The sequence below is a fragment of the Dryobates pubescens genome, chromosome 20 (genome assembly GCF_014839835.1).
Source record: "Dryobates pubescens isolate bDryPub1 chromosome 20, bDryPub1.pri, whole genome shotgun sequence".
Taxonomy (NCBI): Eukaryota; Metazoa; Chordata; class Aves; order Piciformes; family Picidae; genus Dryobates; species Dryobates pubescens.
In genome coordinates this window covers 22,250,044-22,274,412 of record NC_071631.1, presented here as the reverse complement: position 1 = coordinate 22,274,412, position 24,369 = coordinate 22,250,044, and the positions used below count along the sequence as shown (strand labels likewise).

The following is a 24,369-nucleotide window of genomic DNA, read 5'->3' as shown; positions in this document are numbered from 1 at the left end:
CCGCCGCAGCCGCTCGGCTCCGGGGTCGCCATCGGCATGGGCATCGGGGTCGGCATCGGCATGGGCATCGGGGTCCGCCGCAGCCGCCGCAGCCTCCTCCTTCTCCATCCCGCCGGCACCGGCTACTGTTTACGGGGAGGAGTCGCCGTCGCCCGGGGGATGCCGAGGAGCCGCCCCCGGCGTCGTGTCGGGAATTCGAGGGCGGGCTCCGGCGTCCTGAGCGAGGAGGCTCGGCCGGACTGGGCTTTGAGCCCCGCAGCCCCGGCTGGATCCAGCTGTGCCCTCCCTGGCTCCAGCTGTGCCCCCCTGGCCCGCTCGGCTCCCAGCACAGCCCGGGGCCAGCCAGACCGCGCTGCTCCCGACGGCACCGTCCTTGCATCAACCACCTGGAGCTGCAGCTCCTGCGAGGTGGGCTCCAGCGCCTGTCCCTTCCCACAGCCTTGTGTGAGCTGCTCCTTTCCCCGAGCGGAAGTCTCTTCCCTTCCAGAGAAGCAGCCCAGGGACGCCGAGCAGGGCAGGAGCTGCTTGTCTTGTCCCAGCAGCACCTGTGCCCTGCCCTGGGCACCCCACTTCCCACTGACCCCTGCACACTATAGCCTAGCCTGACTCAGCTCCCACAGCCCAGCAGATCCTCTCTGCAGCACCCAGCTGGGGCAGTGCCCGGGTTCTGCTGCAGACTGAAGCAGATGGGATTGACCAGAGGCTCCAGGCTGCCACTGTGTCTTCATTTGCCATCACTTCACTGAAGTCTTGAGTGTTTAGGATGTGCTGCTGGCATTTGCTGAGTGGCTCCTGGGGGCCCAGAGCCTTTGAGTCACTTCTGAAAATGAACTCCTGGGTTGGAGCCATGCCAAGCTCTCCTGAACACATGTGGTTAAAGCAGTGGTAGGGGAAGAGCAAAGCTGCCCCCCAGGAAGCCCCCACAGCACTCCTCTTAACCCCAGACCCTCCCCCTCAGCTTTCCCAGCTCCTGCACCCAGAACTGGAATCTGCTCCAGAACCTCTCCGGTGCCTGTTCTGGAGCCCCTCCAAAGCCACCTCCAGTTGTTACCAGCTTGAAGGGAGAGGAGAAGCTCCTCTCTGGAGGGGGACAGGGGCAAGATGTGGTTTTGCTGGCAGGACAGACGGCCAGAAGGGGCAGGAGGCCGCAGCACCAGGCTGAGATCTTGCTCTTCACACCAAGAGCAGAAACTACACTACAGAAACAGCCACCTGAGGTCAGCCAGGTCAGAGGTTTATTCAGACCCTAACCAAAGGGTCTGGAGGACCCTTTGGAGATCCAGAGGGATCAGCAGAGTAAAATGGGAACACAGCAGCACTCACACCCCTAACCTAACCTCAAGCTCAACCAGGGCCCCTTTTATTGTGGCACTTCCTGGGCCCTGGGTTCTGCTCCCCACCCCCGAGGCCTGCTCACGCCGCTGGGGCTGCTGCTGGCCCCACAGGGGCTCCCCAGGCCTGACCTCCCACAGGGGTCACTGCTGCTGCTGCCTCCTAACAGCCTGCAGGATAAAACCACACAGGGGCCGGCGAGAGCCAGGGCCTGGGCCTGGGCCTGGGCCTGGGCCTGCTCTGCTCCTGCTCGGTGGCTTCAGCCCACGGAGCTCCGGGGCCGGCCAAGCAAGGCCAGGCGCCGAGGCCGCCCGGGCGGCGGTGCCCCGAGGCCCGCAGGGAGCAGGGCCCTGGGCAGCCGAGCCCCCGGGCAGCAGGGCTCGGGCAGCAGGGCCCCCGGGGCAGCAGGGCCCCCGGGGCAGCAGGGCCCCCGGGGCAGCAGGGCCCCCCAGGGCAGCAGGGCCCCCCGGGGCAGCCGGGCCCTCAGTTGAGCGTTTTGAGCTTCTTGGCGGGCAGGGGCTGCTGCTGCGGGGGCTGCCTGCGCTTGCTCGCGGCGGGCTGGGGCTCGCCGCCGGCCGCCAGGCGCTGCAGCAGCGCGGCCGTCTCCCGCAGCAGGCGCAGCTCGCGCTTCTCCTTGCGCTCCTCCATCTCCACGATGTCCTCCGCGAACAAGGCCTTCAGGGCGGGGATCAGCTTCGGGATGCTGCTCAGGTCCCCCAGCCGCACCTGCAAGGCACCGGCCTCAGACCTGCGCCCCGCTGGCCTGGCCCTGCCCTGGGCCTGCTCGGGGCGGTGCCGCCGGCCCCGGCGCCGGCCAGGCCTCGCTCGCAGCTCCCGCAGCCCCAGCTCAGAGCCACTCAAGCGTCTGGGCTGGAGGAGGCCTTCCAGGCCATCCAGTCCAAGCCTTAACCCAGCACTGCCAGGGCACCGCCAAACCCTGGCTCTCGGCACCACAGCTCCAGGGCTTCGAAACCCTTCCAGGGATGGGGACTGCAGCACCGCCCTGGGCAGGCTGGGCCAGGCCTGGACAAGCCTTTGGGGAAGGAATTGTTCCTCACATCCAACCTGAACCTCCCCTGGGGCAACTTGAGGCAATTTCCTCTTGTCCTGTCTGTTGTTTCTTGGCAGAAGAGCCCAACCCCCCCCCCGGCTGCAGCCTCCTCTCAGGGAGCTGCAGAGAGCAATGAGGTCTCCCTCAGCCTCCTCTGCTCCAGGCTCAACACCCCCAGCTCCCTCAGCTGCTCCTCCCTAGCCCTGCTCTCCAGACCCCTCCCCAGCTTTGTTGCCCTCCTCTGGACCTGCTCCAGCCCTCAATGTCCTTCTTGGAGAGGCCCAAAACTGAACTCAAGACTCAAGCTGTGGCCTCCCCAGTGCTCAGCCCAGGGGCACCATCCCTGCCCTGCTCCTGCTGCCCACAGCATTGCTGCTCCAGGCCAGCAGGATCCTGGTGCCCCCTTCCTGCCCAGCTGGGCACTGCTGGCTCCTCTCCAGTCAGCTGTTGACACTTTCTTCACAAGAAAGGCTGTGGACACAGTACAAGTCCTGGCTGATCAATGAGTTACTCTGACTGCTGTGACCACACTCTGATGTGGGCTCCTGGATGTCTTCTGCAGGTGGCCACTGAAGCAGCACAGCAGTGAGAAGAGAGTGGAATGGTGGCACAATGAGGTTCTCAGCTGGGAGCAACATGCACAGCACAGAGGTGACACAAGGCAAGTACTCAGTGTCTTAGGGCTCTCAATAGCTACCAGCAGTTGCCTCACTCTGTGCCACCCTCTCCTCATGCTGCTGATGTCCACTGCCAGCAGCAAAAGTGGCCCTTGTGGAGGACAATCCCAGGGCTTGGCACTGGGTCCATCCCCGTTCAACATCTTTGTCACTGATCTGGACAAAGGGGTGGAGAGTCCTTGGGACAGTGTCCCTGTGTCACTGGGAGCAGGGGCTGGCACCCCTCAGGCTGTGCTGCCATCCAGCCAGACCTGACCAGAGCTGGGCAGAGCAACCTCATGAAGGCAAACCAGGGCAAGGGTAGGGTCCTGCCCCTGGGGAGGAACAACCTCCTGCAGCAGGAGAGCTGAGGGGGGAGCTGCTGGGAAGAAGCTCTGTGGAGAAGGAGCTGGGAGTGCTGGGGGGCAACAAGTTCCCCATGAGCCAGCAATGTGCCCTGGTGGTCATGAAAGCCAAAGGGGTCCTGGGGTGCACTGAGTGTGGCCAGCAGGGCAAGGGAAGCTCTCATCCCCCTTTACTCGGCCCTGGTGAGGCCACATCAGGAGTTCTGGGTCCAGTTCTGGGCTCCCCAGTTCAGGAAGGACAGGGACTTGGTGGAGAGGGTACATGGAGCAGCTCTGTGATGGGCAAAGGCTGAGAGCCCTGGGGCTGTTTAGCCTGGAGAAGTGCAGCCTGAGGGGGATCTGATCAGTGCTGATCAACACCTCAAGGGTGGGTGTCAGCAGGATGGGACCAGGCTTGCTTCAGTGGTGCCCAGGGACAGGGCAAGGGGCAGTGGGCACAAACTGGGACATCAGAAGTTCATCTGAACATGGGGAGGGACTTCTGTGATTGAAGGCTGCTGGAGCCCTGGAGCAGCTGCCCAGAGGGGTGGTGGAGTCTCCATCTCTGGAGACATTCAACCCCCTCCTGGATGTGCTCCTGGGTGCCCTGCACTGGGTGCCCCTGCCTGGGCAGGGGCTTGGCCTGGATGATCTCCAGAGACGCCTTCCAGCCCCTGCCACGCTGTGATCCTGTGACACTGCTCCTCAGAAGCAGATGGTCCATCAGGACAAGGGGAGCCCTGCACCCCTGAGCAGCCATGCCCCAGGGAGACCAAGGCTGTGCCCCAGGCTGGCTGGGAGCCCCCAGCTTACCCTCATGTGGTCGAAGGCGATGCCGACCTTGTCGCTGAAGTCCTCGCTGAAGAGTGGGATCTTGGCATACCTCTGGCTGAAGTGGTTGAGCATAATGAACTCTGCATTCATCTTCAGCCCACTCTGGATGGCCTGAGAGGTGGTGCTGCAACAGCAACCACAGGCTGGTCACACACAGGCTGAGCCAGGCCTGCACGCCAGCCCAGATGCCAGGCAGCGCTCAGCCAGCACCAGCTGGCCCTGCTCAGGGCTCCTCCCCCAGCAGCCTGCACTGCTGGCAAGGCCCTGGCCCCCAGACCCCTCCAAGCACAGGAGAGCAGCTGTGATCAGCTGGAGCTCTGCACCTGAGAGCTCCACAGGCTGGGCCAGGGCTGAGCCAAACACTGGGCCTAGCCCCCCTGCACTGCACCTCGTGGGCAGCTCAGAGAAGCTGCTCACAGGGCCCCCTGCTTCTGCTGGAGCTCAGCTCAGGGTCACTGGAGGCAGAGCTCAGGATCCCTGGGCTGCAGAGCTCAGTTTGAACTGTGGGTAGCTGTGGGGACAGGATGGCTCTTCCACCTCCTGGGCATAGTCCTAGAGTGCCATGAAGCAGCAGGTCTCTCATTTGGGCTGGCCTGCCTGGAAAGTGCCCAGCATCTCCTGACAAGCTTCCCCCACTTGGGGAGGACTGCATCCAGCTCTGGGCTCCCCACTTCAGGAGGGACAGGGATCTGCTGGAGAGAGTCCAAGGGAGGGCTCCAAGGATGCCTGGAGCACTGCCTGGGGAGGAGAGGCTGGGAGCCCTGGGAGGGTTCAGTCTGGAGAGGAGAAGCCTGAGAGGGGATCTAAAAAAATGTTTACAAATATCTGAGGGCTGGGGGTCAGGAAGGAAGGGACAGGGACAGGGACAGCCTCTGCTCACTGTGCCCTGGGACAGGACAAGGGGCAACGGATGGAAACTCCAGCACAGGAGGCTCCTCAACATGAGGAGGAGCTTCTTCACTGGGAGGCTCCCAGAGGCCTGCAGCAGGCTGCCCAGAGAGGTTGTGGAGTCTCCTTCTCTGGAGCCTTCCCAGCCCTGTCTGGATGTGTTCTGTGTGACCTGTGCTGGATTCTATGCTCCTGCTCTGGCAGGGGGCTTGGACTTGATCTCCAGAGGTCCCTTCCAGCCCCTAACAGCCTCTGATCCTGTGCTGAGCAGAGCACTGAGGGTTACTGCTCCGTTTTTAGTGCTGAGGAGCTCTACAAGCACCAAAACCACCTACGGGACTTGGGTGCCCACCAGCTGCAAGGCCAAGAGCCAGCTCAGCAGCCTTGCCTTCCCAGCAGGGCAGGCAGCAGGGCACAGCCCACCTGTGTGTCTTCTCTATGGCCTCCTTTTCCATGCCATCCTCCAGCGTCGCCTCGTGGATCAGCAGGCTCGCATCCTTCCCTGGGCACAGAAGCACAGATGGCATCTCCAGGTGGGCACTGGCCAGGGCAGCTGCCCTCAGGAACTCTCATCCCCCCTGAGCCCCTCCTGGGGTTGCAGGCAGAGCACCCAGGGTTTGGAGGTGCCCACCTCAGACACTAACAGCTTGAGACCTTCCTCCAAGAGGCTCTTCGGGCAGAGGAGGGCTTTTGTCACCTACCCATTTGCACCAAGGCCTTGCAGGGCATTGTGTCACCAGAGTAGACAACTTTCCAGCCAGATTTGTGGACCATGGAGCATGCAAAAGCGTTTTTACAGTGCTGCACTTCACAAGTCTGAAACTGAGCAAGCACAGAGGTGGTAAGAGCTCAGGTGCCCTCTGCCCCCTCAGCCACTGAGCCTGCAGCCTGCCAGCTTACCTCAGCCAGGTCGTAGCTCTCCAGCAGAGAGCTGACAAGCCACTTGGCTTTGGGCTTGATGTTCTCACAGCCCTTCACCAGGGACTGGGAAGCAATCAACCTGTGAGGAGGGGAGAAGAGAGAACTAAGGGCAGGTACAAAGTAAAGCCTGAGATGATCTTGCAGCAGCCCACTGCTCCTGCTGCTCACTCCAGACAAGGCTTTCTGTGCACCATCTGCTTCTCCCCCTGCTTTCACTGCTCCAGTGCACAGTAACTCAGCCACCCTCCTCTTCCCCACTGTCAAATGCTCCTTCCCTCACCCAGCTTCTCTTTCCCAAGGAAAGGGAAAGGCTGAACCTAAGCCTCCACTGAGTAGCACAAGTGAGTAACAAAGCCTCTCCCCTTAACAACCTGCACAGCCTAACTGTACAGCCAGGGGAAGGAGGCAAAGGTCCCCCCCAGCAAAGGGCTGTGGGGAATGGATGCCAGCAGTTTGCCTCGGGTAAGGACCCAGCAAGGAAGGCCCTCTCCACACACAGCACTCACTTGATGTCTCCAAGAATCTCTTCACAGTGGTTGTGGTACTCCTGCAGCCAAGGCATGATCTGCTCAGGGGCCACCAGAAACAGGGGGCTGAACGCCTGCCCCAGGGCTGCCTGCAACGGCAGCGAGGGGGAAGCTCAGCAGGAGGTGTGCACCGACACACAAACACCTGGAGGAAGGCTGGGGGCAGCTCCCCTCCCTGCAGGGCAAGCCCAGAGCAGGGCCACAGCAGCACTACTTACAAAGGCTCTGCGCCGCTCCAGCAGGATGTTCAACAGCCCCTGCAGAGAGGAGGCAGCAAGCTGCAGTCAGGCACCTCCGGGCCCCGCAAGCTGCAGCCAGGCGCCGCTGGGCCCTGCACGCCGCGGCTGGGCGCCGCATGCCGCAGCCAGAGGCCTCCGGGCCCTGCACGCCGCGGCTGGGCGCCGCATGCCGCAGCCAGAGGCCTCCGGGCCCTGCACGCCGCGGCTGGGCGCCGCATGCCGCAGCCAGAGGCCTCCGGGCCCTGCACGCCGCGGCTGGGCGCCGCATGCCGCAGCCAGAGGCCTCCGGGCCCTGCACGCCACGGCTGGGTGCCGCATGCCGCAGCCAGAGGCCTCCGGGCCCTGCACGCCACGGCTCGGCGCCGCATGCCGCAGCCAGAGGCCTCCGGGCCCTGCACGCCACGGCTCGGCGCCGCATGCCGCAGCCAGAGGCCTCCGGGCCCTGCACGCCACGGCTCGGCGCCGCATGCCGCAGCCAGAAGCCTCTGGCCTCGCACACCGCCACCAGGTGCCCCTGGGCCCTGCATGCCGCAGCCAGAGGCCTCCAGGCCCCGCACGCTGCCGCCGGGCGCCCCCGGGCCCCGCACGCCGCCACCAGGTGCCCCTGGGCCCTGCATGCCGCAGCCAGAGGCCTCCAGGCCCTGCACACCGCCGCCGGGCGCCCCCGGGCCCCGCACGCTGCACCTTGGGGAAACCCTGGCAGAAATCCTTAGCTGCTGCACTGCCAGCAGCCAGAGCCTGCTGAGCTGCCCCAGCACTGCTTCTGGCCAGCAGCACACAGCCACCCAGCCCCTCCCAGGCCTGCTGTCTGCTCCCAGACAGAAAGGGCAGAGCACAAAGTCTGCTCAACAGCTCAGGCCAAGCGTAGCCTGCAGACAAGAGCTGGCAGAGCAGCCAAGAGCCTGCCCCAAGCCAGGGCAGAGCACCTGGAGCTTCTGTGAGAGCTGGACTCAAGGACCTCAAGAGGTCTTTCCTAGCCAGAACAATTCTTTGGCTCTGTGATTCCCTTGGAGGGAGCTGGGACGGGTGCAGCTAAGAAAGAGATGGAGAGGAGCCCAACAAGCCCCCAGGGGCCCCTGCCACAAAGAGGGGGTGAGAGACACAGCTGGAAGAGTGTCTGGGGAGCAGGAAGGGGAAGTTCAAGGGCAGGAGCCGGGCAGGCAGCATCTGTCCCTGCAGCTGAGAGGCAGAGAGCAGCCCCTGCTGGCACCCACCGAGTGGTGATCTGTGTGCATGTGGGAGACGAAGACGGCCGCCAGGCGGCGCAGCACAGCGTCCACGCCCTGCCCGTAGTGCCGGCACAGCTGCCCGAAGGTTCCCTCTCCGCAGTCCAGCAGCAGGGAGCGCCCAGGGCTGCCGAAGACAAGGCACAAAGACACTGCAGGAGCTCTGACCAGGGCCCATCAAGGCTCTGGACTTGAATCACAAAATCATTTGGGCTGGACAAGAGCTTTGAGATCATCAATCCACCCACCCCCTGACTCTCCTGACTGAGGCTAACCCATGGCCCTCAGCACCACAGCTCTGAAACCCCTCCAGGGATGGGGACTCCACCACTGCCCTGGGCAGCCTGGGCCAGGCTTTGAGAACCACTTTGGGAAGAAGTTTCCTCTCATGTCCAACCTAAACCTCCCCTGCAGCAACTTGAGGCCATTTCCTCTCCCCCCATCTCTTGATTACCTGGGAGCAGAGCCCAGCCCCCCCTGGCTCCAGCCTCCTCTCAGGGAGCTGCAGAGAGCAATGAGGTCTCCCTCAGCCTCCTCTTCTCCACACTGAACACCCCCAGCCCCCTCAGCTGCTCCTCCCCAGCCCTCTTCTCCAGACCCTTCCCCAGCTCTGTTGCCCTTCTCTGGCCCTGCTCCAGCCCTCAATGTCCTTCTGAGAGTGAGAAGCTCAAACCTGAACCAAATACTCCAGCTGTGGCCTCCCCAGTGCCCAGCCCAGGGGCACAATCCCTGCCCTGCTCCTGCTGCCCACAGCATTGCTGCTCCAGCCCAGGCTGCTGCTGCCCTTCTTGCCCACCTGGGCACCCCCTGGCTCATTCTCAGCCTCTGTTGATCCACACCCCCAGCTCTGTCTCTTGGGCAGTTTCCAACCACACTGCCCCAGGCCTGGAGCATTCCTGGGGTAAGGCAGCAACCTCTCTGTGCTCTGCAGCCCTAACTGTCCCAATGGTCTGTGGGCACAGCTCATTGTGCTGTGGTGCTGATGCTGAGCAGCCCCTGGGGGCAGTGGCAAGAGGCATGGGCAGTGGTGTGTGGTGCCTGGGGGTACCTGGTGTTCACCAGCGTGGCACTGACGTTTCTGATCTTCATGGGAATCGCAGAGCCTGTGCCCAGGAAGACAATCTCAGGGTAGGAGTCCACACCCCCTGCAGGAAGCAGACCACAAAGCTCTGTTACCCACACACTGCCCACACAGGCACTTGGCTCCACAGGCTCTGAATCCCCAGCAGCTGCACTTCTGCCTGCCTGCAGCTGCAGGGGTGGTGGAAGCAGCAGAAGCAGAAAGCAGGTCACACACAGCTGCATGTCCAAAGGGCCAGGCAGGGCCTCTGCTCACTGCCCCCCACACAGCTGCCACTTCAGGAGGGACCTGGCTCCTGTTCTACAATGCCCTGACCCTTCCTGAAACCAGGAGTCAGGGCTGGTGCTGGGTGACAGCATGAAACCTCTGCCAGCAGCACAGCTGGAATCCAGCAGGGACACAGGGGGCTGGAGCTCTCCCAGACACCAGGATGCACTTGGTGGCTGCTGGGACAGCATTCAACATGAGCAGAGCTCTGCCTAGCTCAGAGACAGCCTCTGGGGCTTTGTCTCCAACAGCCCCCACCAGGCTCAGCTCCAATCCCAGCAGCTTTAGAAAACCTGACTCAAAGAATGGTTTAGACTGGAAGAGACCTTCAAGGCCACCCAGGCCCAGCATAAACCCAGCACTACCACATGCCCTGCTAAACCCTCAGCACATCTCCAGGGCTTTGAAACCTCCCCAGGGCTGGGAGAAGCCTCACTCCAGCCTGCAGCCCTGTTCCCCAGACCCCTCCCCAGCTCTGTTGCCCTTCTCTGGACCTGCTCCAGCCCTCAATGTCCTTCTTGCAGTGAGAGGCCCAAAACTGAACCCAGGATTTGAGGTGAGGCCTCCCCAGTGCCCAGCCCAGGGGCACCATCCCTGCCCTGCTCCTGCTGCCCACAGCATTGCTGCTCCAGGCCAGGCTGCTGCTGCCCTTCTTGCCCACCTGGGCACTGCTGGCTCCTCTCCAGCTGCTGTCCCCCAGCACCCCCAGGGCCTTCTCTGCTGGGCACTTTCCAGCCCCTCTGCACCAAGCCTGGAGCATCCATGGGGTTGGTGTGCCCCAAGGGCAGGACCCAGCTCTTGGCTTTGTTGAGCCTCATCCCAATGGTCTCATCTGGGCAGGTCCCAGTGCAGAGCCCCCTCCCCTCCAGCAATCCCCCTCCTGCCCAGCTTGAGGTCATCTGCAAATGGGCCAAGGGTGCCCTTGATCCCCAAAGCACAAAGCTGCCCAAGCCCAGCTGAAAGCAGCTAACAGGTTGCACCAAGCCCATCCTCTGCACAGCCCCAGGAGGGCTGCCGAGCAGCCAGGGCACTGCATGCTGCCAGCTCTGCCCGGGCTCACAGCCAGGGGCACCAGGAGCGCCCCCTGGGCCTGGAGCAGCTGCTGGTGCTTACCGGGCAGGGCAGGCAGGCTCTCCTTGCACTCCTTCAGACGGCTCTGGAAGTCAGGCAGCTCCAAGGCCTCGCTGACAAAGGCCTCCTGGTCACAGACAGTCACAGCATCTCTGCAAGACAGGCCAGGCTCAGGGCAGGGCAGCGCCTGCCGCAGCACGCTGCCGCAGCGCCGTGCGGCCCTGCCCCGCAGCGCCTGCCGCAGCACGCTGCCGCAGCGCCGAGCCGCCCTGCCCCGCAGCGCCTGCCGCAGCACGCTGCCGCAGCGCCGAGCCGCCCTGCCCCGCAGCGCCTGCCGCAGCACGCTGCCGCAGCGCCGTGCCGCCCTGCCCCGCAGCGCCTGCCGCAGCACGCTGCCGCAGCGCCGTGCCGCCCTGCCCCGCAGCGCCTGCCGCAGCACGCTGCCGCAGCGCCGTGCCGCCCTGCCCCGCAGCGCCTGCCGCAGCACGCTGCCGCAGCGCCGTGCCGCCCTGCCCCGCAGCACCGTGTGACACAGCACCGCGCCACGCCGCCCCACGCTCCCGCAGCGCCGTCCCCCAGCACCACGCCACGCTCCCGCGTCGTCCCCCAGCGCCGCCCCGCGCCACGCTCCCGCAGCATCGTCCCCCAGCGCCGCCCCGCGCCACGCTCCCGCAGCGCCGTCCCCCAGCGCCGCCCCGCGCCACGCTCCCGCAGCGCCACCCCGCGCCACGCTCCCACAGCGCCGTCCCCCAGCGCCGCCCCGCGCCACGCTCCCGCAGCATCGTCCCCCAGCGCCGCCCCGCGCCACGCTCCCGCAGCGCCGTCCCCCAGCGCCGCCCCGCGCCACGCTCCCGCAGCGTCGTCCCCCAGCGCCGCCCCGCGCCACGCTCCCGCAGCATCGTCCCTCAGCGCCGCCCCGCGCCACGCTCCCGCAGCGCCGTCCCCCAGCGCCGCGCCACGCTCCCGCAGCGTCGTCCCCCAGCGCCGCGCCACGCTCCCGCAGCGCTGCCCCACAGCACAGTGCTATGCCATGCCACCCCACAGTGCCACGCCGCCCCACAGCACTAGGCCACGCCACAGCACCATGCCACCCAGCCCCACAGCGCCGCCCCACAGCACCGCCCCGCGCCACGCTCCCGCAGCGTCGTTCCCCAGCGCCGCCCCGCGCCATGCTCCCACAGCGCCGCCCCACAGCGCAGTGCCATGCCACGCCACCCCACAGTGCCACGCCACAGCACCCTGCCACGCCGCCCCACAGCACCCTGCCACGCCGCCCCACAGCGCCGCCCCACAGCGCCGTGCCACGCCACGCTCCCACAGTGCCGCCCCACAACACAGGGTCATGGAACCAGAGCATGGGGGGTTTGGAAGGGACCTCTGGCGCCTGACTCCAACCCTCCTACCAAAGCAGGATCAGCTCACAGGCAGGGCTTGAAGTCTCCAGAGGAGACTCCACAGCCTCTCTGGGCAGCCTGCTCCAGGCCTCCAGCAGCCTCACACCCAGCAAGCTTCTCCTCAAGTTGAGAGGGAACCTCCTGGGTTCCAGTTTGTGTCCACTGTCTCTTGTCCCATCACAGGAGAGCACTGCCAAGGGCCTGGCCCCTGCTGCTTGCCCCGCTGTGAGCACTGCTCAGCTCCCCTCTGGGGCTGCTCTTCTCCAGCTCACCAGCCCCAGGCCTCTCAGCCTTCCCTCCCCACACCGATGTCCCAGGCCCTTCAGCCTCCTGGCAGCCTCCACAGCAGTTCCATGGTGAGGTGTGGGGCAAGATACAGCCAGGCCTGTGAGGGATGTGCCACGAAGGCCTGGCTGGGCTGAACCACACCACAGAAGTCATCCCACCCAAGTGGAGCGGCAGGAAGCTCCTGGCACTGTCCCCTCCCAGAGCTGCCTGCACTAGAGGGCACTGCAAGGGCACTGCAAGGCAGCTCTGGCACTGTGGAAGAGCCACCCCAGGGGCTTGGGCAGCACTCCAAAGCACAAGGGACCTGTGTGCTGATCCTGCCACAGGCCTGCAGAGAAACTCCAGCTCCTCCTGGCATCTGGGTCCTCCTGGCCAGCAGAGACAGAAATGTGAGCCACAGCAGTGGCTCTCCCCAGGCACCACCTGCTCCCTGCCCTTAAGACCCTCACTGAGCAGCTTCACTCCCCTGCCACAGTGCCAGCACCAGTGGAGAAGTCTGCAACTGTTTCTCCACTTGGGGCTTCCAGCTCTGACACCATCTGAGGCTCCAAAAGAGCTTGGTAAGGCTTTCAGTGGGCTCCCCAGACAGGCCACAGCCAGGGCTGGGTACACAGCAGATGAGGGTAAAGTGGAGGGCAGGGGAGCACAGGAGGCTGGAAGAGTGAGGGGACAGAAGCAGCACTTCAGAGCGCTGCCCAGGGGCTGCTCTCAGCACACATCCCTGCAGGCACAGCTGGCAGCCACCAGCAGGAGACACAGATCCAGAGTGGGTTGGGTTAGAGGGGACCTCAAAGCTCAGCCAGCTCCAATCCCCTGCCCTGGGCAGGGACCCCTCCCACCAGCACAGCTTGCTCAGGGCCTCATCCAGCCTGGCCTGGAACACCTCCAGGCAGGGCACAGCCACAGCCTCCCTGGGCAGCCTGTGCCAGGCTCTCCCCACCCTCACTCTTAGGAACTTCTTCCTCCTCTCCAGTCTCAGTCTCCCCTCTCCCAGCTCATCATCACAGAGTGATAAAGGTTGGGAAAGACCTCAAAGCTCATCAGGCCCCAGCCCCAGCCCACCCCCCCTGCCCCACAGAGCCACAGCACCACATAGCCTGGACAAGGCCTTGAAGCTCCTCACTGTGCAGAGGATCTCAGCACAGCCTCCTCCCTCCTCCCTCCCCACAGGCTCACACTGAAAGGCTGCTGAGAGCCACCCCCCAAGAGCTGGCAAGGCCAAGCCTGCAGACCTACCTCTGCCACTCCTGCTGGGGCCTGAAGTGGTACTTCAGGAGGCACTCTGCTCGCACCAGGGGCACGCCGCACACTGCCTCCTCCTCCTGCGGGGACAAGGGACCTGAAGCACCTCCTGCTGCTCAGGGCAGGGGGGCAGCCCAGCAGGGCCTGGCCTACCTGGCTCTTGTAGGTGGTGAGCAGAGGGAAGATCTCTGGGTGGATGAGGTTCAGCTGAGTCTGGATCTTGTAGCTGCGGGGGTTGTGCACTGCAGAACAGTTCTCATTCAGCACCAAGTGCTGGGTTCCAGGCCCAAATCTGTCAGAGCAGAGGCAAGAGCACCAGAGCTGCACAAACACCTCAGAGCTGGGCAGCTGCACTCCCCCAGCACCCCACCTGAGCCCCCAGGGCCACGCTGCCAGGCACTGCTGCTGCAGGAAAAGCAGCTGCTGGCCACCGGCAGCCAAGGCAGCAGCAGCTCACAGCCCCCTGCAGCTCAGCCCCAGCCCCCTGCAGCTCAGCTCCCCCCCAGGCCCCCCTGCAGCTCAGCTCCCCCCCAGCCCCCCCTGCAGCTCAGCTCCCCCCCAGCCCCAGTCCCCTGCAGCTCAGCTCCCCCCCAGCCCCAGTCCCCTGCAGCTCAGCTTACCTCCAGCCCCCTGCAGCTCAGCTCCCCCCCAGCCCCCCTGCAGCCCAGCTCCCCCCCAGCCCCCCTGCAGCCCAGCTCCCCCCCAGCCCCCCTGCAGCTCCCCCCCAGCCCTGCAGCTGTACCTGTGCATCCAGTGCTGGTAGCGGCTGTCCCTCAGCACTGGCTCCGGGGTCATGTGGATAACCAAGGCCACCTGGTGCTCAGGAAGCCCCTCCTGGTACCTGGGACACAAAAGAGTCCCTGGGTTTCAGGCACACAGCCCTTTGGGCTGGAAAAGCCCAGGCCCACCCCCAGGCCCCTGCTACCTCCTGAAGGTCTCATTTTCACAGATGGCATCCAGGAAGCCCTGGTGAGGACACTCCAGCACGAGGAACACCGGGCCAGGGTCAGCAGGGGTGCACAGCTCCTCAGGGGAGAGCTGCAGGCAGACACACAGGGATCACACCACAGCCCCCCAGCCTCCCTCACACCACTGCAGCCAGCTCCTGTGGCAGCTGCTCTGCCAGCCCCACCCTCCCCAGTCCCAGCCCTGCTCCCATTGCTCAGCTTTCCATTCCTCTACACCAGTAAACCCCAGCCCTGGTCTCAGAGCCAACCACAGCCTCATGTCAGGGAGTTTCAGCAGCCCCCAGGCTCCCACAGCAAGTTCAGATGGTAGCAAAAGGTACTCAAGACACAAGAAAAGGCTTTGAGACATTCCTGTGCCAGCAGAGGCTGGCAGCCCTGGCTCCCAGGTGAGGATCTCCACCTGCTCCTCACCTGGACACAGCCAGAGCTGCCTGTGCCTCTCCCTGCCATGGACCCTGCACCCCTGACCCACTGAGCTCCCTGGGGGCTAAGAGCTGCAGAGCCAGGAGGGAGCCATCCAAATCCCAGCCCTCCAGCAGGCAGGGCTGCACTCCCAGGCCTGCTCCAGGAGGAGGTGCAGAAGCTCTGGCAAACAGCAGCCACAAATGAGGCCATCCCTGATCATCCCCCTGGAAGCCTCCCAGACCTGGACTCATGGAATGCTTTGGGTTGGGAGGGACCTTGAAGATCATCGAAGCTCCAAGCCCCGTGGGCAGGGACACCTCGAGGGCTGAGGCCCAGGGCCTCATCCAGCCTGGCCTGAAACACTTCCAGGGCTGCAGCCACATTCAGCAACATCTTGGGGCTGGTAGAAGACCCAAAAGCAGCCACCCAGAGCTCCAACCCAGCAAACCCTGAGGCAGCCTCTGGGCAGGGCTGAGAAGGAACAGGCAGGAAGGCAGCAGCCAAGCCTGGTGTGCAGCCCCCAGCCAAAGACAGCCCAGCGGCTGCTGGGAGGGGAAACACCCTGCAGGAAGGGCAGGGAGGGAGGGTGGCACAGGCACAGCAGAGAGCAGAGCCCCACCTCACCTCTCTGCCTTCAAAGGTGATGCTCTCCCCGTTCTTGACAGCTGTGATGATGGGCAGGATGGCTGGAGTCCCCCTGCAAGGCACACCGAGGTGAGCTGCCCGCAGCCAGCTGCCTGCCATGCCCCTGCCCAGCTGGCAGCTCACACTCACACTGGCAGGCCCAGCTCCTGAGCTTTAGCTGCCAGGAATTTTCCTTTCTTTGGGTGGATCTGAAAAGTCAGAAAGAACAAAAAGTCAGCAGCAGCCCCAGAGGCAGAGGGGCAGGAGGGGAGCTCTGCTCTGCCACCCCCCAGCCCTGCCCCCCCACAGCCACCACCCCAAGTGACCCCCAAGGCCCTGAGTGGACCTGCTGGCTCCCCAGGTGATGGAACCACTGGGGCTGGGACAGACTCCAAGGATCATCCAGTCCTACATTACCCCAACCCTGCCAGCTCCATCACCTGGCCCTCAGCACCACAGCTCCAGGGCTCTGAAACCCCTCCAGGGCTGGGGATTCAGCCACCTCCCTGGGCAGCCTGGGCCAGGCTTTGAGAACCCTCTCAGGGAAGAAGTTTCTTCTAATGTTCAACCTAACCCTCCCCTGGTGCATCTGGAGGCCATTGCCTCTCCTCCTGTCACTTGCTGCTTGGGAGCAGAGCCCAAGCCCCACCTGGCTCCAGCCTCCTCTCAGGGAGCTGCAGAGAGCAATGAGGTCTCCCTCAGCCTCCTCTGCTCCAGGCTGCACACCCCCAGCTCCCTCAGCTGCTCCTCCCCAGCCCTCTTCTCCAGACCCTTCCCCAGCTCTGTTGCCCTTCTCTGGACCTGCTCCAGCCCTCAATGTCCCTCATAGTATCATAGAATCAGTCAGGGTTGGAAGGGACCCCAAGGATCATCCAGTTCCAACCCCCCTGCCATGGGCAGGGACACCCCACACTAGATCAGCCTGGCCAGAGCCTCATCCAGCCTGGGCTTAAACACCTCCAGGGCTGGGGCCCCAACCACCTCCCTGGACAACCCATTCCAGGGCTTCACCACTCTCATGGGGAAGAACTTCCTCCTCACCTCCAGCCTGAATCTCCCCACCTCCAGCTTCATTCCATTCCCCCCAGTCCTATCACTGCCTGAGATCCTGAGCAGTCCCTCCCCAGCCTTCTTGGAGCCCCCTGCAGCTCCTGGAAGGCCACAATGAGGTCACCTCAGAGCCTTCTCTTCTCCAGACTGAACAGCCCCAACTCCCTCAGTCTGTCCTCACAGCAGAGCAGCTCCAGCCCTCTGCTCATCCTCCTGGCCCTTCTCTGGACACCTTCCAGCACCTCCAGATCCCTCTTGCCACAGGGGCTCCAGAGCTGGACCCAGAGCTCCAGCTGTGGTCTCAGCAGAGCTGAGCAGAGGGGGAGAATCCCCTCCCTGGCCCTGCTGGCCACACTTCTCTTGCTGCAGCCCAGGCTCTGCTTGGCTCTCTGGGCTGCAAGTGCTCCCTGCTGGCTCCTGCTGAGCTTCTCCTCCCCCAGCACCCCCAAGGCTCTCTCCTCAGGGCTGCTTTCCAGCCAGTCCCTGCCCAGCCTGGAGTGACAGGCCCAAAACTGAAGCCAGGATTGGAGGTGCTGCTGCTTCTCAGTCCCTTCTTTAGCCAAGCAAGCAGGACAGAACTCCCCACTGTAAGCACTAAGCAAGAATGGAACCTGTGTGCTCTTAACTGGCTGCTCCGTAAGGCCTTGGGGGTGCTGGGGGAGGAGAAGCTCAGCAGGAGCCAGCAGGGAGCACTTGCAGCCCAGAGAGCCAAGCAGAGCCTGGGCTGCAGCAAGAGAAGTGTGGCCAGCAGGGCAGGGAGGGGATTCTGCCCCTCTGCTCCACTCTGCTGAGCCCACAGCTGCAGCTCTGGGGCCAGCTCTGGAGCCTCTGTGCCAGGAAGGCTCTGGAGGGGCTGGAAGGTGTCCAGAGCAGGGCCACGAGGAGGAGCAGAGGGCTGGAGCTGCTCTGCTGTGAGCACAGCCTGAGAGAGTTGGGGTTGTGCAGGCTGGAGAGGAGAAGGCTCCCAGGAGACCTCATTGTGGCCTTCCAGGATCTGCAGGGGGCTGCAGGAAAGCTGGGGAGGGACTTTGGAGGGTGTCAGGGAGGGATAGGACTGGGGGGGATGGAGCAAAACTAGAAGTGGGGAGATTGAGATTGGCTGTGAGGAAGAAGTTGTTGCCCAGGAGGGTGGTGAGAGCCTGGCACAGGTTGCCCAGGGAGGTGGTGGAAGCCTCCTGCCTGGAGGTGTTTGCAGCCAGGCTGGAGGTGGCTGTGAGCAACCTGCTGTGCTGTGAGGTGTCCCTGCCCATGGCAGGGGGTTGGGACTGGCTGAGCCTTGAGCTCCCTTCCAGCCCTGACAGCTCTGTGAGTCTATGAACACCTCCAAAGCCTCCATTGTGACTCATCCCCACTCATGCTGCAGTCACTCTGACCCTGGAAGTGCAGCACAGGAGGTTCCACCACAGCATGAGGAGGACCTCACAGAGCCCTGGAGCAGGCTGCCCAGAGAGGCTGTGGAGTCTCCTTCCCTCCCTGGAGACCTCCCAGAGCCATCTGGATGTGTTCCTGTGTGACCTGCACGAGGTTCTGTGGTGCTGCTCTGGCAGGGGGGTTGGACTCAATGATTTCCTGAGGTCCCTTCCAACCCCTAACACCCTGGGATCCTGCTCTACAGCCAGTCCACAACCCTGCACACAGCAAGTTCCATCTAAGCATGAGGAGGAACTCCTTAACTGAAGGCTGCTGGAGCCCTGGAGCAGCTGCCCAGAGAGGCTGTGGAGTCTCCTTCCCTGGGGTCCTTCCAAGCCCTCCTGGATGTGTTCCTGGGTGCCCTGGCAGGCAGGTTGGACTGGGTGAGCTCCAGAGGTCCTTTCCACCCCTGCCCTCCTGGGGCTCTACCCTGCCTCTGAGGGCTGTGTCCCAGCTCACCTTGCAGAGGAAGGCCATGACCAGCTCAGGTTGTTGGCTGCCACAGGACTGCTGCTCACCTGCAGAAGGAAGCAGAACCACTCAGCCAGCACAAACATCCTGCTTAAAGCCAAAACCAGCTCAGAGCTGGCTAAAATGTGACCAGGAACACCACCAGGCAGCCAGCCTGGAGCACAGCAGCAGAACCTGAGCAGCACCTAAGGCCACAGCCCACATTTTTAGCTACAAGACACCAAAGTAAAGCCCAACACCCCCAAACCCAATCCCAACACCCCCTCAAAATGAAATCAGAGGCTGGAACCTCCACTCCAGCCAAGGGCAGACTGCCACAAGGATTAATCACAGCCCAAGCAGGAATCATAGCATGGGTTGGGTTGGAAGGGAGCTCCACAGCTCCTCCAGTCCAAACCCCTGCACTCAGCAGGGACATCCTCCACTGGATCAGGCTGCCCAGAGGCCTGTCCAGCCTCACCTGGAACAGCTCCAGGGATGGAGCCTCAGCCACCTCCCTGGGCAGCCTGCTGCAGTGCTCCAGCAGCCTCCTGGTGCAGAGCCTGTTCCTCACATCCAATCTCAATCTGCTCTGCTCTCATCTCAAACCATTGCCCCTGGGCCTGGCCCTGCAGGCCTTTGGGGACAGTCCCTCTGCAGCTGCCTTCTAGCCCCCTTCAGGTACTGGCAGGCTGCTCTAGGGTGTCCCTGGAGCCTTCTCCTCTCCAGGCTGAACAGCCCCAGCTCCCTCAGCCTGGCCTCACAGGACACTCCTACTGTCCAGGCTTCATTACTTCCAGGTCAGCTTCCAAAGGAGCAGAGCTCCTTCTGCCCCACTGATCCTTCAGCTGAGCTTCTCTGCAGGCCTCACTTCCAGAAGTGTGCAAGTGAGGGCCCAGAGGCCAGGAGCCTGTCCTGATCCTGCTGTGTGTGCAGAGCAAAGGCTCAGGCCATTTACCTCACCTGCTTTCTCTGGACTGCCTTTTTCCTTGTCCTCCTCCAAGCTTTGCTGTGCAGCTCCTGGGGATCCAGGCCCTGCTTGGGGGCTGCTGCCTCCTTGGGGGCTGCTGCCTCCCTGGGGGCTGCTGCCTCCCTGGGGGCTGCTGCCTCCCTGGGGGCTGCTGCCTCCCTGGGTTGCTGCTCCAGGGCTCTGAGGCAATGCACTTTCAGCAGCTGGAGGTTTTCCTGTCCCAAATCCAATCACAGCAGACAAAGATCACTCAAAGGGGCAGACAACAGCAGTATGAGCAGCATCCCCTCCTCCATCACAGTCAGCACTAAACTGCAGCAGAACACAGAGCTCTTCCCAGGCTGACCTCTCCTTGCACTCCCCACTCACTTCTTTCAGGAGGCATCTGCCACCCAAGCCACTGAACCACAGAACCCTTAGGCTTGGCAGAGGCATTGAGGTCAAACTGCTACCCAGCACTGCCAGGGCACCACCCTGGCCCTCAGCACCACAGCTGCACAGCTCTGAAAGCCCTCCAGGGATGGAGACTCCACCACCTCCCTGGGCAGCCTGGGCCAGGCCTTGGGGACCCTTTTGGAGAAGACATTGCTCCTCATGACCAATCTGAGCCTCCCCTGGGGCAACTTGAGACAGTTTCCTCTTGTCCAATCACTTATTCCAACTGCTTGAAGAGCCCAAGCCCCACCTGGCTGCAGCCTGCTCTCAGGGAGCTGCAGAGAGCAATGAGGTCTCCCTCAGCCTCCTCTGCTCCAGGCTCAACACCCCCAGCTCCCTCAGCTGCTCCTCCCCAGCCCTCTTCTCCAGACCCTTCCCCAGCTCTGTTGCCCTTCTCTGGCCCTGCTCCAGCTCCTCAGTGTCCTTGAGTGAGAGGTTCAAAACTGAACCCAGGGCTCAAGCTGTGGCCTCCCCAGTGCCCAGCCCAGGGGCACCATCCCTGCCCTGCTCCTGCTGCCCACAGCATTGCTGCTCCAGGCCAGGCTGCTGCTGCCCTTCTTGCCCAGCTGGGCACTGCTGGCTCCTGTTCAGATGCTGCTGGCCAGCACCCCCAGGGCCTTTTCTGCTGGGCAGTTTCCAGCCCTCCTGCCCAGGCCTGCAGCCTTCCTGGGGCTGGTGTGACCCAAGTGTCTCTGCTCTCAGGATCTCTGTTTGGGGCAGTGAGCAAACTCAGCTGGCTGAGAATGGCTCAGTCCTGTGCCACTCCACCTGGCATCCTTTATGCCCACCCCTAAAGGCACTGCCAGGGCCCTGCCTCAGCAGGCCCTGCTCCTCTGCAAGGGATCCTTCTCCTGAGCCAAGCACACAATGACTGAACCTCTCCTTACTGAGGCTTGCAAGCAGAACCACTCCTCCCAGCACCTCAAGCACAGCTACCCAACAAGTGCTTCTCCTGCCTGACTCCAGCCTCACCCAGAACAGGTTGACTTGGAAGGGACCTTCAGGATGATCCAGTTCCAAGCCCCCTGCCATGGGCAGGGACTCCTTCCCCCAGCCCAGCTGCCCCAGGCTCACCTGTCAGAGGTATTTGCTGCACTGTCATGGTCTCATCCTTGTACTCAGGCTCTGTGTGCAGCTGCACAGCTGGGAAGGGAGCAGAAAGCAGCATCAGCAACTGCAGCACAAAGGATTCCTCCTCCACAAGAACCCAAGCCAGGGAAAGAGCTTTGGTGGCTTTCTTAAACAAACCCTGCTCAATGTCCTCCCCCCAGCTGCAGTCAGTGATCAAAGCTCTGAAAAGCCCCCAGGAAAGAGCCCAGGCAGCAGGGTGAGAAGTTCACTGGCAGCCTCTGTCAGTGCCTTCAGAGGGCTTTACCAGCAAAGCTGTCAGGCAGGCTGGCAGAGCTGGCAGCAGCTCTGGGATGGTTTGAGCAGGCAGCTGAAGCTTTCCTGGAGTGAGTCAAAGCCACAGGGACTTACCCTGCTGCTGTTACTGTTCAAGCTTGGCTGCAGCTGAAACAGAAAGAGGTCAGAAGCTGATGTCCCCCTCATGACCTACATACCTAAATCCATCCTCTTCAGGGGGCCAGGGAAGAGCCTGATGGCTTTCAAATAGTTTTGCTGGAAGAGAAACTCTGTGTCAGGAGGCCAGGCCTGGGAGCTGCAGTGCAGCAGCACCTGAGCAGCTGCAGCCACCCAGGGAAGTGCAAATCCCAACACACACCCAGAGAGCCCTGGCCAGGTGTCCCATCTCAGGAGGAGAGGAGAGCCAAGCAGCACTCTGCCCATCCTGTGCAGCAGACACTGCAAGGAAATGAAACCTCAGTGGAAGGAGAAATAACCCTCAGTGCTGCTCAGCACCTGAAGTGTGGGGGGCAGGAGGCTGGGGCCAGGCTCTGCTGAGTGGTGCCCAGGGCCAGCACAAGGGGCAGTGGGCACAGACTGGCAGCCAGGAGGCTGGATCTGAGCAGGAGGAGAAAGTTGTTTGTTGGGAGGGTGCTGGAGGCCTGGAGCAGGCTGCCCAGAGAGGTTGTGGAGTCTCCTGGTGTGGAGAGCTTCCAACCCCCCCTGGGCACTGTGCCCCTGGGCAAGCTGCTGTGGGAGCCCTGCTGGGGCAGTGGGGTTGGACTGGGTGAGCTCCAGAGGTCCCTTCCAGCCCTCCCCATGCTGGGACTCTCTGAAAACCATGCTGAGGGGTGGAAATGTTCATCTCAGACACAGCTTTAGGCTGGTGAGGATCACACAAGGCAGGAGATCAGAGAGCAGGCTTCTACCAAAAGCAAACAAGGAGGCAGCAGACAGGAGAACAAAAGCCATCCCTCCCCCCAGAGATGATTCCCCAGAACAAGAGCTGACAGGACACATTCAAGGAGCAGAAGCCTGATGCTGTCCTGGGACTGAAGGGATCTGCTTTCTTGAGCCAGCCCTCCTGGCAGAGCCCTCTGGCTGGCACTAACTCACACCAGCATTCCCGAGCTGGACAATGATTCACTGCTCTGACAGCAGCTCTCCTGCTTCCAGGGACAGCTCTGGAGGGTTCCCACTCCTTACCAGCTTTGGTGGCCCCAGGAAAACACATCTCTGAAGCCCCATGGCCTTTAATGTGAGGATCATCCCTACAAGAGAGGAGAGAAGCAGCTTAGTCACAGCTCCACTGACCACTGGCAGCTCTCACAAGGCAGATCCTCCTCAGGCCCTGGAGTGCCAAGTCTCTGCACAAAGCCCAGAGCTGAACTCAGTCTCAAATCCTCTCTTGCCTCAGCTCTGGGGCAGGCTCAGCAAGGCACTGCCCTCAGCAGACAGACTTGGATAGTCACACCTTGGCTCAAGGTTCCTCAGCAGATTGCTAATCTCCTCCTTTCCAGGAGACCTCCAGAACTTTGGCAGACAAGATCCCCAGTGATCTGTTCTGGTCTCTCCCTGCTTTGAGGGCTGGAACATCTGTCACAGGAGAGGCTGAGGGAGCTGGGCCTCTGTAGTGTGGAGGAGGCTGAGGGGGAACTTAGCAATGCTTACAGATATCTAAGGGGTGGGGGTCAGGAGGATGGGGGCAGAGTCTCTGGTCCCCAGTGACAGGACAAGAGGTAGGTACACTTGGGCCTGGAAGAGCAAAGTCAGACCTGAGAGGTCACTGCTGCCAGCAGAGGGAATGCTGTCTCCTGCACTGCCCAAGCCTGACCCAAGCAGGCTCAGGTGCAGGACAAGAGGCACTGGGCATCAGCTTGGCCAGAGGCAGTTCCATCTGAACAGGAGGAGGAACTTCCTTGCTGGGAGGGTGGCAGAGCCCTGGAGCAGGCTGCCCAAGGAGGTGGAGCAGGTCTCATCTCTGGAGACTCTCAAGGCCAGCCTGGCTGTGCTCCTGTGTGCCCTGCCCTGGGTGCTCCTGCTCTGGCAGGGGGTTGCAGCAAGAATCACCATTGTGTGATTCTGTGACAGCAGTGGGTCTGAAACCTCTGCAAACGCTTTGGTCTCAAGTGAGCCTGACTCCAACAGCTCCCTGCCGGCACTGCAACACTGCCAACGCCTTCCCTTCCCGGGGCTGAGGGAGGATGTGGCCATGCTGCAGCACAGGCAGTGCCTCTTCCACCACGTGTTCTCCTGCGCTGTCACTGGGGCTGAGCCCACGCCGCAGAGCGCCACAGCACCACCCCAGCACCACCGACACCGCTCTTTGCCCTCCCCACCCAAAGCAGCCCCACGTCCAGCACGGCAGGGGAGAAGCACAACTATTACACACGACCTCAAAGATGATCGACTACCAGCCACTACCCCTGCACTGCCCAGTCCCCACGGGGCCTGCAAAGCCACCACCTCTGGCCCAGACATCGGCCGGGCCTTGAGAGGAGCCCCCCGGACAAGCCGGCAGCCGCCCCCCCCCCACTCACCCGGCAGCCCTCCGACGTTGGCCCAGGCCACCCTGCTGAGGAAGATGCTGTCCAGGTGGGAGATCTTCAGCCTGAGGGGCGAGAGGGGGATGAGCCGAGCCCGCCGCAGCCCCGAGCCCCCCGCCCGGGTCCCCACTCACTTGTGCTCCTGCATGGCGCGCTGCGTGCCCTCGCCGCAGTTGAAGAGGTACCTGCGAGGAAGGACGGTCAGGACGGGCCCGGGAGGGGCGCGGCAGCGGGGGCTCCCTGCGGGCTGGCACACTCACCGGTTGAACTCGGAGAAGACGTACACCGAGGCTCCCGCGTCGCGGCTGCCGGCCGCCACCACCTGCACGTACACGGTGTTGGGGCTCGCCAGGCCCGTCCCCGCGCTCCGCCGCCGCTCGCGGGCCCACACGTGCCGCGGCACGTCCTTGGGCCGCCGCGCCGGCCGCGCCGCCGAGGAGGCCTCGGCCATGGCCCGGCCCGCTGCAGGAGCCGGCGGCTGCCGCGCCACGCCGAGCGCCGGCGACAGCGCCCGCCGCAGGGCCCACATCCGCGCCGCGCCCCCGCCCGCCCCGCGCTGCCAATCGGCGCGGGGCGGCCTCGGCAGGCCCCCGCCATGTGACGAGGGAGGACCAATGGAAAGCAAGAACACGCTCCCACACCGACCCGCCCCGGAGGAGAGGCTGCAGGGCCCATCCCGGCCACCGTCCGCTGTCACGTGTCTCTGCTTAGCCAATCGGAACTCCCCTGCGCGGGGGGGCGGTGCTGCGAGGCGCTGCTTGGCGGCAGCATCTCCGGCGCCTAGCAACGCGGTTGCCTAGCAACGT

The 24,369-nt window shown here is 63.3% G+C and overlaps 1 protein-coding gene across 1 annotated transcript; it reads right to left on the bottom strand.

Annotated features, from left to right (window-relative positions):
* Positions 1–1,815: 1,815 nt before the first annotated feature.
* ELAC2 (elaC ribonuclease Z 2) lies at positions 1,816–24,096 on the bottom strand. The gene is made up of 25 exons (XM_054171115.1): positions 23,824–24,096; positions 23,698–23,748; positions 23,558–23,628; positions 22,224–22,288; positions 21,236–21,293; positions 20,748–20,816; positions 19,373–19,453; positions 19,232–19,306; positions 18,278–18,336; positions 15,509–15,567; positions 15,359–15,431; positions 14,287–14,399; positions 14,104–14,202; positions 13,515–13,653; positions 13,356–13,441; positions 10,480–10,589; positions 9,067–9,163; positions 8,007–8,145; positions 6,772–6,810; positions 6,533–6,642; positions 6,006–6,105; positions 5,807–5,927; positions 5,529–5,607; positions 4,197–4,341; positions 1,816–2,058 (listed from the first exon to the last, which is right to left on the bottom strand). The coding sequence occupies exons 1-25, from the start codon at positions 24,090–24,092 to the stop codon at positions 1,816–1,818; spliced, it is 2,550 nt and encodes an 849-aa protein (XP_054027090.1). The 5' UTR covers positions 24,093–24,096.
* Positions 24,097–24,369: the final 273 nt, after the last annotated feature.

What these genes read in the sequence shown, in the direction of transcription:
- ELAC2 (XM_054171115.1), bottom strand. Translation starts at nt 24,092, where the DNA reads ATGTGGGCCCTGCGGCGGGCGCTGTCGCCGGCGCTCGGCGTGGCGCGG. An exon ending in CGCGCCATGCAGGAGCACAA is followed by an intron (nt 23,629 to 23,697) that starts GTGAGTGGGGAC and finishes CTCGCCCCTCAG; the next exon opens with GCTGAAGATCTCCCACCTGG. An exon ending in AGGCAGTCCAGAGAAAGCAG is followed by an intron (nt 18,337 to 19,231) that starts GTGAGGTAAATG and finishes TTCCTTCTGCAG; the next exon opens with GTGAGCAGCAGTCCTGTGGC.